Source organism: Heloderma suspectum, chromosome 4 (assembly GCF_057233095.1).
Source record: "Heloderma suspectum isolate Gila_16-S chromosome 4, 16-S_ref, whole genome shotgun sequence".
NCBI classification, from domain to species: domain Eukaryota; kingdom Metazoa; phylum Chordata; class Lepidosauria; order Squamata; family Helodermatidae; genus Heloderma; species Heloderma suspectum.
Window position 1 is genome coordinate 117,249,958 of NC_139461.1, and position 12,542 is coordinate 117,262,499.

Here is a 12,542-nt window from a genome sequence, read left to right on the forward strand (position 1 = left end):
CACTAAAAGTTAATTTAAAAACAATTTTAATGATTCATATAATAGCCTTTATGAAGGTAAATTAGGAGTTTAAACAGAAAATGCACAGTTAACATGTAGCTTTCATAATAAGAGAAGACATAATTGGATGCTACATACCTGTCAGAGCTTTCCTCTTATTGCGATAGTATATAGTGAGGACAGCAATGCTGACCAAAGCAACAAGGAGTGGCGCAATCAACATATAAAATAACTTGTTGGTTTCTGGAAAATGAACAGATCATGTCAAAGCATTTTGGAAGCTTAGATTCAAGTAGTAATATTGTTCCTGAATTAGTTCTATTCTTTTAGAATATCAGTTGTTTTATAACAGAAATTTCAGAGTTATAGAAAAATTGACAAAAGTCCTTGTTCCTATCTGTTAAATTCCATGGTCTTTCATTGGCTGACATATTACAAGCTTCATTGGAAAGCACACAGACAAAATGGAAACTTTTGCAATTTAAGTTACATGCTAAACAAATTGCATAAATTCTGTTTTAATTAGACTTTCACGATGAAACCCCAAGTAACTGAGTTTAGTCTTTGGCCTATCCATTTTCAAGTTGAGAGAACAGCACAAACCCTTACAGGCCTTTGGGGTCACAGGTCACCACATCTTGGGGTCTGACACCACGACCAGACCCACGGGGAGTGGGGTGACAACCATGGGAATGGCTCAAGCTGTTGACGGCTACAGCATTTTCACCTTCTGACATTTCCCCAACAGGAGGGCTGGGACCAATCCTTTTTGACTGCACATGGGTTGTCACAAACAGGATCCTTCTGTGCGCCACGCCTTGCCACTGTGAAGCTGTATCCAATGAAGTTGTGATCTATTTCTATGCAATGTTTGTGTCATATGTAATTCCACCTGTCTCCAGCCCAGCTCCACTCCTGCCTGTGGGTACAACCTACATTTTTGAGAACAGAAACTTCACATTTGATAGGCACTTGGGGTCCAACTACCTAACTCTACTCCCAGTGAAGTAAAAATGAAGGCTTTCTCAATCTGATGCCCTTCAGATGTGTTGTACCACAACTCCCATGATTCCCGGCCAGCACAGCCACTGGCTGGGGATCCAAAACATCTGGAGAGCACCAGGTTGGGGAAGGCAGAACTAAATCTTATGAAAATACAGAACTATTTTTTGTACCCGTCCCATCTTACTAATGTCCAGTCAATGCTTGTATATCGTTACATTTACCTTCTTGTAAACGTGTCTTCCCTTGCTTCTTACAAACTGCATCAGACCAATTATTCCCAGGATTTTTTTCCTCAGTTCCCAGAGCTGTGCAGCTTCAGGAAAAAAGAAAGAAAGAAAATGAAATTATATGATATACATATAGGGTTACAGAAATACAGAACAAACATATGGCCAGGTTCAAGGCCTAACTAGATTTTACTAGAGATAAAGGGCAGAGCTGCTGTCTTGATGTGATAGCATCATGAAATATATTGCCCTGCCCCTACAGTTGACAACTAATAGTGTGAGGTGGTGGTGGTGTTGGGGCCAATGCACAGTATAATGACAGCATCTCACATCTTATATATTTTCCTGGGAGCATCTCTACATCAGCCTAATATCCCACATTTAAAACGGGGCTTTCTGCTTCCATTTTAAATGCAGGATCACGATGGACTCCTTTTACATGTGCTTCCTTCCCCCTGGCTTTCCCCCCTCCTTTTCCCCTTATCTGAGTCTTCCATGTTTCATTATACAGCCGCTAGATGGTGCTGTGGCCTAGCTCCTCTTATTACAGGTTTTCCTCTTTTCATGGAGGTAACTCAAGCGCTGTAATTTGATAGCTCATTCTCTCTGATCTTTAAAAAAATGGAATAAAGGTCATTTAGTGCGGGCAATGCCCTGGAGGTCGACAGCGTCATCTAAAGGGCCTGCAAACTTCCATGAGTGAGCAATCTTAATAGCAGGATAAAAGCTCTGTGTGGAGAAAACCTAGGTGGTACAAGCAGGGGGGAAAGAGATGTGGAAAGCTGCATCAGAAACAGAGCTGCAGCAACTCCTCAACCGAGTTCCTTCCAAATGTGTTGGACTACAACTCCCAGGATCCTCTGAGCCAGCATGGCTGGCTGGAAGGTGCTGGGCGTTGTATCCCAACACATCTGGAGGACATCAGGTTGGAAAAAATTGCTCTAATGTCTAGTAAGTCTCTAAAACAAAATTGTAAACATTTATTCCTAGCGTCTCAGCCCCCGCTGATCTCACATGTCAGACTGTGGGAAATGGAACTAGGGAAATCTCAACCACAAGGCTTATTGGGTTGGATTCGACAAGCCACTCTCTTGACATGCCCCTTCCCCTTAATAGGGTGGTTTGGGGATATACAATGGGTATATCCATACCACATTCAAACCCATCCTGAGTCCCTTAGCAGAGGGCAGGATTTATTAAACAATATGAAATGCCTAAAGAGAGAACCACCACATATCTTTACCGCCCTTACTGCGCTAAATAGTTTTCATTTAGCACATTTAATTCAGTGATTAAAGGGATTACTTTTTCAGTTTGCTGTCTAAAACAAGTCCAACAGAGGTGGTACCAGTGGAAGGTCAATATGTGTGGCTAATTTGGAAGGGTGCACAGTATCCCCTCCTCTCGGTTTGTTCCTCTGCTCTCCCAACTTTCTTCCTCCAAATTGCAAGCCCAAGCATGGGATAAAAAATGGATGTTTAAGTGTTGTTGCTGGAAAATAGCTGTTTCTTTTATTTTTATTATTTAAAATGGTGTTCAAAGAGGGCAATTTAAAATCTGCATACATTGTATGAAATAAATATATATGATCATGCAAATTAGGGCTTCTCGATTCCACCTTTCAAAGAGTAAGCACTGGCACATTATTAAGTTTTCCACAACCAGCCTCAGTGTTCCTAAATGCAGAAAGCAAAATGAAATGAAACAAAAAGCATAGTGAGATTTCCTCAGTCTTTTTGTTATTTTACCACTAGGGGTTCATGGAACTTACTTAGTCCAAGTTTTGCATGCATCAGTCGCGGAAGTGACATTAGAGAAGTATCCTGTGGGACACTGTATGCACACTGTATCCTTATTTTGTTGGACTGTGGAAACATAACAAACAAAAGCACTGAGCAGAGCTTCACTTCGTATATGAAGACAATTGTGTCAACTAGCCAAAATCTTATTATGGTTTTCTGCCTACACAGTATAAGTGTGAGTTATACTGAAGCTTGCAAAACTGTCCTTCTGTTTGACCATTCTGGGCCCGGCACCTCCAGGAACCCCACCCATCCCACATCAGCTGTATCAGTTATTTGTAAACTATGGTCCAGGAAACATCAGTAGACTTTTAGTTCAAGCCAGCAATGAAAACTGGTTGAAAAGTTGGGGGTTCTCTTCCATCTGCTGAAGAAGCAAATGAACTTTGCAGTTTTAAATTTAAACTGAAAAGCAGCCTGTACGTGCAGCAGTAGTAGAAACGGCAAAGAAACCTCAGGTCATTGACAAGGGACTCTGGCATGCATGTGTGTGCTTCTTCATGGGATCATGGACATGAAGGACCACTGCAGCTGCTCAGTTTTCATTTGGAAGCCTTTCATGCATGCTCTCACACAGTGGGTGCAAGATAAGAAAATGTGGTAGCCTGCAAAGAACTAGCAGACCAGGATAGTGGTCTTCAGCAGAACGACATTTGAAAACCACTGAGCTGAAGATCTAATATAACCTTCAAGCTTTATTTAATTTTTTAATTAATTAATTAATTAAATTTATTAATCGCCCATCTGGCTGGACACCCAAGCACTCTGGGCGATGTACAAAGCATACAACAAAACAATCTAAAACAACAAAATACTACAATAAAAACATTTTCTAAAATACCCTAACCCACTCCAAATGCCTGCCTGAACAACCACGTTTTTAATGCACAGCGGAAGCTCATTAAAGAGGGGGCATGGCAGAGTTCCCTAGGGAGGGAGTTCCACAGAGTGGGGGCCACCACAGAAAAGGCCCTCTCCCTCGTCCCCACCAGTCTAGCTGTCCTGGCTGATGGGACAGAGAGAAGGCCATCCGAGGCTGATCTTGTAAAGCGGCCTGTCTAGTGTTGCTGGAGGCGCTTCTTAAGATAGGCTGGGCCAGAACCATATAGGGTTTTAAAGGTCAAAACCAACACCCTGAATGTGGCCTGGAAAACAACTGGTAACCAGTGCAACTCCTTCAGCACTGGAGTAATGTGATCTCGCTGGCGGCTGCCTTTAATCAGGCGAGGCGCTGCGGTCTATACCAGCTGCAGCTTCCAAACTGTCTTCAAGGGTAACCCCATGTAGAGCACATTACAGTAGTCTAGATGAGAGGAGACCAGAGCACGTACTACCGATGGCAGCAGATGGTCGGGAAGGAAGGGGCACAGCCGCCATATCAGATGGAGTTGATACAGCACTGTCCAGCTCGCAGCTGACACCTGAGCCTCATGGACAGCTGAGAGTCCAAAATGACCCCCAGGCTGCGGACCTGATCTTTCAAGGGCAGCCATACCCCATTCAACACCAGGTCAACATCCCCCAGCCTCCTCTTGTCTCCCACCAAAAGTACCTCAGTCTTGTCAAGGTTCAGCTTCAGCTTATTCCTCCCCATCCAGCCACTCACCGTCTCCAGACATTTGGACAGGGATTCTATGGCCAACCTTGGTGAAGATTTGAACAAGAGGTAGAGCTGTGCGTCATCCACATATTGATGACACCGCACCCCAGACCTCCTGATGATAGCCCCCAGCGGCTTCACATAGATGTTAAATAGCATCGGGGAGAGGATGGACCGCTGTGGCACCCCACAAGTGAGCGGCCACAGGTCCGAAATCGCCTCTCCCAGTGCTACTCTCTGGTACTTTATAATGCTTGAAGTCATACAAACCCTATTCCCTGCCAGGAAATGGATTTTGTGCAGCTACCTCATGGTGAATCTCCATGTGAAACTTTGTGAATTGTTCAAAACATCTTTCGATGGTGGGTTAGGCTGCACTCAGCCAGCTTGATTTCTAAACACTGCTGAGGATGGGTTGACACATCATATGAATATACAAGTCATTAAAAAAAACCCTGAATAAACAAGGATTATCTGCTGCATGGCTATTTTTATCATTTCCTACTGAGAAGAGAAATTGGTAATCAGCCTTAAGCTCAGAATGAAATTCATGAACACTCTGTTGTCACTTCTATGCCAGTGGCAACAAGCTGTCTCCATGTCTTATTCATTGGCCCTGTTCATACACTTATTGGACTGGTGATCTTCCTTACCTGCATGTGAGTGTGCACTGTGCACACACATACACACCTTCAACCCAGGGTAAAGTGTAAGGAAGATGCTCCATGTGGAGACTTAATTTATGCCATTACCTTCACCCTCAAAAAAGTGGGGGAGATAATGTGAAACTGTGAATCAGGGCTTTTCATAGATCACCCTCCCACATGCTACATTATGCATGTGGTGAAGATTGATTGATTGAATGATTGAATGTTGATTGATTGACTGATTGTTATTCTGTCTTTTCCCCTTGTGCAAGGAACCAAAGGCAGATTACATGGTCCTCTTTGTCTCCATTTTATCCTCAGAACAACCCTGTAAGGTAGGTTAGGCTGAGAGTCACTGATTGGCCCAAAGTCACCCAGTGAGCTTCATGGCCCAGTGGAGACTAGAACCCCCATCTCCTGAGTACCAGTCCAGCATTTGAACCACTACACCACACTGGCTCTCAAAACTAGAGCATACACCATGCAAACGGCATTGCTGGCCCAGTAAGCATGTGAAACAGGTCACTGACCTCTACGAAAGAGTTGTAGGAAACCTTGGACACAAATGGCCTGCTTAAAAAAATTCCCAGAGATGTTAAATTAAATCAAAATCTTACTTGGATGTTTCACTCCAGAACCCGGGGGGCATTTTGTGTTTCGCCGACAGCAGTCACAGTCTTCATTCCAATGGTAGCCAGCCGTGCAGGCACACTGTCGTTGGAATGTGCTGTTTCCTGGATTCACTTCTATTAAAGCTTTTCCTTTAAATGCAGCAAAAAGGGAAAGCAAGATGGTAGTTAAAACCAAAGTCATGCCTTCACGACTCCTTTCTGAGCACCATGCCTGGCATAAAACATGTTCACACCATAGGGATGCCACACTGACCATCCTTCCTGCTAGATGCAATTCTGCTGATTCCACAGTGTGCCTAGAGTCCCTGACTTGTGTTGGATGCTGATTCATACTCTGCTGTGCTTCCCATTGACACAAACATGGGACAACTCCCAATTGTGTCTGTGGGTAAGGTACAGAAAAATCCAAGCTGCCTACAAACAGTACTATGGAGGAAAATATAGGGTAACTAGTAAACAAGTGAGGGGAAAAGCAGAAAGAATGGTACTGACAGCTTAACGGAATGAACTTTGTTCGTGGTTTGTTGCACCAGGCCGCACCCTCAAAAGCCCATGTCAGAGCTGAGTATGCCATTGTTCAACTTATTGTGAAGTTGTAATGGTTGCTCATAAATTTTGCAGAGTAAGGGGGTGTATTTAGGGGGACATTGGCCCTTTCTCCTCTTACATCCCCTCCTCTTTCCTTGCAGCTCATATTTCCCCTGCTCCCAATCCAAATCTCCCTGCAGCCTTCCAAAAGCCAGCTCCCTGACTGATGGATAGATTTTGAAGTGCCAGCATGGTTAGGCACCGTATAAAATTAAAACAAGGTGGACCTTGCCTACAATCTAGTATTCTATTCCTACTACTATGGTCACACATATAATCACATTTTCATGCATTTCCCTTACCATGATCACATATTTTATGAAGCAAGCACTTTTCTTCTTCGTTCCAGACGTCCAAATACTCATTTGGGCCACAGGGCTGGCATACAGTCTCTGAAGTCATAGTGCATTTTGCAGTCATGTACTTTCCTGAAGACAGGAAGAGAGACTGGTTATATCTCACATTCTGCAAGTTAAGGAGCTCACCTTTAATACAGGCTTAACTCTATTGTCAGAATTATTTTCATCTTCCTAAGTAAGGTATCATTCATCAAAATACTGAAGTGTGAGTTGTCAAATTTTTATTTCAAGAATATTGCCCCCCTGGGTAGGGCTGAGATCTAGGCCAGATCTACACCTCATGTGATATTGTTACAATCCCAGCATGGTGATGGTCTATCCCTCTTGTGCATTTATACCTCCTAGCACACACAGTGACTTCTGTTGTGGTATTTTGGATAATATGGAATAAAAAGCAGGAAATACCGCTAGAAAAGCAGTATACAGAATATGTAATGTGCCCCAACAGTTATCAGTGCCCTTCAATACCAATAAACAGCACTAGTGTAGATCTAGCCCAAAAGCCACCCACAAAAAAGGAACATCTGATTTAAAACAAACAAACGTGAATGAGTCCTTTCTTTTTTAAATAACGTGTTGCCTAGTGAATAAGAAGAACGTTCTTAGCATATTTACCTGGCTCACACTTGGTGCAGCAACGTCCAGAATATTCGTAGTGTTGCTCACTGCTACAGGGTGGGGTGATTTGTAAGGACAACTGAAAGACAGGAGAAGAGAAAAATGTTTACGCTACAGTAAGTCTTTCTCAGGTTAGGAAATATTTCAAAGAAATCCAAGTGTCACTTCTGAATGTGGATTTGATTGCGTTTTCACTACAATTGTAATATTTTTGGGTTGCTGCAACATGATACACTGTACAGATACCTAGCTGACAAATAGTAGCTAGCCTCAGACAATGCTTTCTGCCTTATTTCTGGCAGGATGGAAGCAAAATGCAGGGCATGAAACTCTCAGGCATTTTTCCCATACTGTCACCTTTCATTCCTTCTTTTCCTGCTGCTGCTGCTAGGTCCAGGAAGTTTAAGCTAGGGTGCTTCCAAACAGGAGGCTCCTAGCAGTACTAATCAAAAGTCATTGTGCAGGTTGTTCATCTTTCCCTCCTTAATGGATTTTCTGTGGATAAAATTCCATGAATGAGGCAGGGCAATTGCACAATACAAGCCTCATAGGTAAGCACCCCTAGATAAGAGCCCATGGAAGATTGGATAAAGATGTACTGGCTGGGGCATGCTGGGAACTGTAGACCTTTTTTCTGTCTAAACATGCATAAGATTGCACCCCGAGAGATTAAGGGGTTTGAGAAAAGCAGTACTTCCCAGAATGTGCACACACATTTCCTTTGTTCCTGTGGTGCCTCTGGTCAAACAGGTCTTTGAAACACTACAAAAACTTGATATACCAGTTTACCAGACACATAAGTGAGAAAGTATATTCACCATAAGTAGCAGCCTTTTTTCCAAACTACCTCCAACTCTCTGAAAAAAACAACCTGTCTCCAATAACACTTCAAAAGGCTGCATCTACAACCACACTATCTACTCACTAACCTGTTTCTCCCTCTTTTTTTTTTTTACTTTTTGAAAGCTGAATAGGTACCATTCAAAATGGATAATAAAATTATTTAATATGCTTCATTGTCTTAAATTCCAATAAGAGACGATAATCTCAACGAGGAGGGAAAATTCCCAGCTCCCAAAAGAAATATAACCCACTCCTTTCTATGTTTGGTAAATCATGGACTGTACATTTGTGATAATTTTAAATAATTGTTTGGAATTGTTTGGTTGACTTGCTGAAATGGTTGCACAGCCCAATGCACCTGTATTTAGATATAAAGGAATATACGGATGCCATCTAAAAATAAGAAACCTAGGAAACACTATGACACAATAAGGGTAATCTTTGACTGAGACATGTTTTCAGCTGTATGCAAATGATTAGCTATGCATATAACATTGCATAGTTAAACTATATAATTTGCTACCACAAAATGCAGTGATGGCCACCAACTTAGATGGCTTTAAAAGGGGATTAGACAAATTCATGGAGGATAAGGCTAACAATGGCTACTAGCCATGATAGCAATATGCTTAGCAATCTCCCGGATCAGAGGAAGCATGCCTCTGAATAGCAGCTGCTGAGAACATCAGTGGGAGAGAGCTATTGCCATATGTCCTGCTTATGGGCTTCCCAGGGGCATCTGGTTAACCACTGTGGGAAACAGGGTGCTTGGGCCGATAGGTCTTTGGTCTGATCTAGCAGAGTTCTTATGATTTACATAGGCAAAACAGTTGCACTATTGCAGCCTTTCCCAACATGGTCCCTCCAGATGATTTGGACTACAACTCCCAGCATTCCTGACCAAATCATCTAGAGGGCATCAGGTGGGGGAAGACACGCGTGCGTGTGTGAGATTGAGAAAACTGTCTAGAAAAACCCCTAACAACACCTGGTCTGTGTTTTATACCTATTAAAATGTAATAGCAGTGTGATCTGTACAAATCAGCAGGTGTAGCTATTCATAGCATGGGAATACCCGTTATTATTATGTCATGTCTACAGATCAAGCTGCTGTTAGGAGCAAACCACATGGAAGGCACAAAAGCAGCTTTGGAGGCTGTGATTTTGAGTGGAGAAGCAGGGCAGGGAGCAGAAGATGGAGAAGAAAATGAGGAGGAAGAGGGTGTATTTAACTCTTTCCTTGCCTCCCTGCCATTTTTCTGCTACAGCCCCCCCTCCCCCAAAAGCTGCTCTCCCTGCATGATCCCCACCCCCTGCAGGGTTCCAGATGCGTGCTGGTGAGACCTTCAGAAATGCGCAAAAATTGTTTGACTAGAGACAATAGTAAGGGACTAAAGAAACAAGTGTGAACATCACATGAATAGCCATAGGTCTATGACACACACGCGCACGCACGCGCACACACACGCTCGTGCTTCTATATTGTCTGCTTACATTCTGACAGATGTAAGCAGGTGGAACTTCGGGTGCTTCCAGATGGTTTTCATTGTGCAATTGCCCTGCCTCATTCACTGAGCTTTACATGGGTCCAGATGTCATCTTCTGCTTGTAATCCTCCCGTGTTTTCCCACCGCTTCTTTTGGTGTGTGTGTTTTTTTTCTTTCCAGAAAAAATCCATTAAGGAGGGAAAGACAGAATATCTGCACAATGTCCTTTGATTGGTAATATTAAGAGTCCTCCATCTGGGAGCACCCTTTGAAAGCCTGGGAGAGAGAAACTGGGACAGCTTTTCCAAAGGTATGTTAACTGCACCCCCCTCCAGTGTTATCACTTCAACTCCCCAACCCCAAGGGTAAGCTTCTGTTCTGGTTCTCTACTATTTTGAGGTCAGGAACTCTTTGTAGACATTAACAGTGCAATCGTATGCATCTCTACTCAGAAGTAAATCCTACTGCATTCAATGGGACTTACTCCCAGGATTATAGCCTAAATTTTCAGTACACAGGATTATAGCCTAAGACATATTATAAGCCACAATATGAATGCTGTCAGCACAAAATCATAATATATAGTGCTATAGACTAATGAGTTATCACAGTGCCATTACAATAGTGCAATGGGGGTATTCAGTAGTAATTTCCATGCTGGAAATAATCCATTATGATAGAGCTATAAAGGGATTTAGGTTGCAATCCTATACCTGGTTATCTGGGAATAAGGCCCAGTGAACACAATGGGAGTTACTTCAAAGTAAACATGTACAGGATTGCAGAGTTACATGCCTAATCTGCCCTAACTCCAAAGGCCAAGGAGAAGGAATAATGTTTAAAAGTAATTAATTTTAAGAGTTAGGAAAATAGAAAATATATTAAAAATGAATGTACGTTTATCCTTCCGCCCCCCCCCCCACTTGCTCCTACTCAAGTCACTGTAATTGTTGCCAGAGTAAGATCTTCTGTTGCCAAATAATTTGCTGCTATGCATTGGTCACTGTGTTATAAAGGTAGGTAATGAACTTGCAACACCTTCCATATACACTGGATGTGAGTTAGCAGAAGTTCATTTTATCCCAGGTGAATCCTTAAGCACTGCTATCTCTTGCAGATTCCTGGAGAAGTCTATCAATTGCTACTAGTCCTGATGGTTATGTGTTACTTCCAGTATCAGAGGCAGTCTGCCTATGTACACCAGTTGCTAGGGAACATGGGTGGAAGGGTGCTGTTGCACTCGCGTCCTGCTTTTGGTTTCCTGGTCGACAGCTGGTTGGCCACTGTGTGACCAGAATGCTGGACTAGATGGACCCTTGGTCTGATCCAACATGGCTCTTATGTTCCTAGACAGTTGCCAGTTTGTCTAGCTGTAACTGTAGTCCGTTATCATACAGCATAAGTGGAATATATTGTAGAGAGCTGCTGCCCTCAGATATGTAGAATATGGTAAGCCAAAAGAAATAAGCAAACAAGAAATCCTCATAGTACTAAGGGCACTTGCCTCTAATCATTTTCATGAGTATATGAGAATTGCCTTGCCAAGGTCAATCTAATTAAGCATTCTATTTCCACCAGCAGCTGTCAGATGTCACCGGAAACTCGTAAGGCAGGGCATGAAGCAGATGCCCATCCTCTATTGTTTAGCCCCAGCATTCTGCCACAGAATGTGGAGGGTTTATCTGTTGTTGTTGGCTGCTTTCATGGCTGATTGATTGACTTACCTTCTTTGAATTTGTCTAATATGCAACTGAGAATGATCCTCACGTTTTATGGAAGTCAGTGGTTCCTATCCAATGAATGCTTATGCCAATATGTAAAAACATACACTAAGATGTATTTTAATCATGTGGGTGACATACAATTACTGTGGAAAACCCACCAACTCATATCTCTAGAGAGATCCAGAGATCGAGAGCAGCCTTTCCCAATGTTTCCTTTCCTTTCTGGTGCCTTCCAAATGTGTTGCCCTACAGCTACCATCATCCCCAACCAGCATGGCCACATCCAACACATCTGGAGGGCCCCTGGTTGGGGAAGACTGGAGATATCTAGAGATAACTGTAGAGATAATTTGGTGCAAAGCTCTTGTTGCCTGGGATTCTTGGAGCGAAGTGTTCATGTTCACCTATTGGTATCACTCCCATTTCTCTGAAATAGTAACCTCAGTGCAAGAGTCGAACAGCAAAAAGGGCTAAGAGAGAGTATGCTGATACACAACTCAACAGAAATAAAGTTATACCAACAGGGCGATGGATGAGACCAAGTGGGAATGCACTACGTTGTGTATGCTTAAGCTGGTAATCTCTATTGTCTTGCCATGTGGTGAAGAGAATCTTACCACTCTCTTGCATCTAGAAAACTATAGATTTTTAAAAGCTGTTTCATCTGCGTTTTGCAGATTGTCAGGTGCCTTTCATTTTGTCGTCCGCTCATTGACAGAATCTGATTTTTTTCCAATTCTCCAAATTTGTGCAAATGCGCACTTCTGAAAATGCACAATTCCCCCAAAATGCTCAAATTCCCCCCCCCCCGCCAAATGTACATTTTCATGCTTTAGCCTATGGGGGAAATGTGCATTTTTGGGCAGTGTTTTTTTTATGTTATGTATTTCTCTACGACTAAATTTGTGTAAAATCCTGGAAAGTAAAAAAAAAACAGTCATCCAAGTCTGTAGAATCCATGCGACTCAGGAAAAGCTGGTCTGCTGCGGAATCCATAGGTTGGATACATA

At 42.7% G+C, this 12,542-nt stretch overlaps 1 protein-coding gene across 3 annotated transcripts in view; it reads right to left on the bottom strand.

Moving 5' to 3' along the window:
* TNFRSF11A (TNF receptor superfamily member 11a) overlaps positions 1–12,542 on the bottom strand; it is a 45,054-nt gene that overhangs the window by 13,769 nt on the left and 18,743 nt on the right. For all 3 annotated transcript variants that reach the window (XM_084850519.1, XM_084850517.1, XM_084850518.1), the window contains 6 exons: positions 7,476–7,557; positions 6,804–6,929; positions 5,899–6,042; positions 3,004–3,097; positions 1,227–1,318; positions 139–243 (listed from right to left, as the gene is read on the bottom strand). In XM_084850519.1, the coding sequence (XP_084706645.1) occupies positions 139–243; positions 1,227–1,318; positions 3,004–3,097; positions 5,899–6,042; positions 6,804–6,929; positions 7,476–7,557 (643 nt within the window). The remainder of the gene's footprint in view (positions 1–138; positions 244–1,226; positions 1,319–3,003; positions 3,098–5,898; positions 6,043–6,803; positions 6,930–7,475; positions 7,558–12,542) is intronic.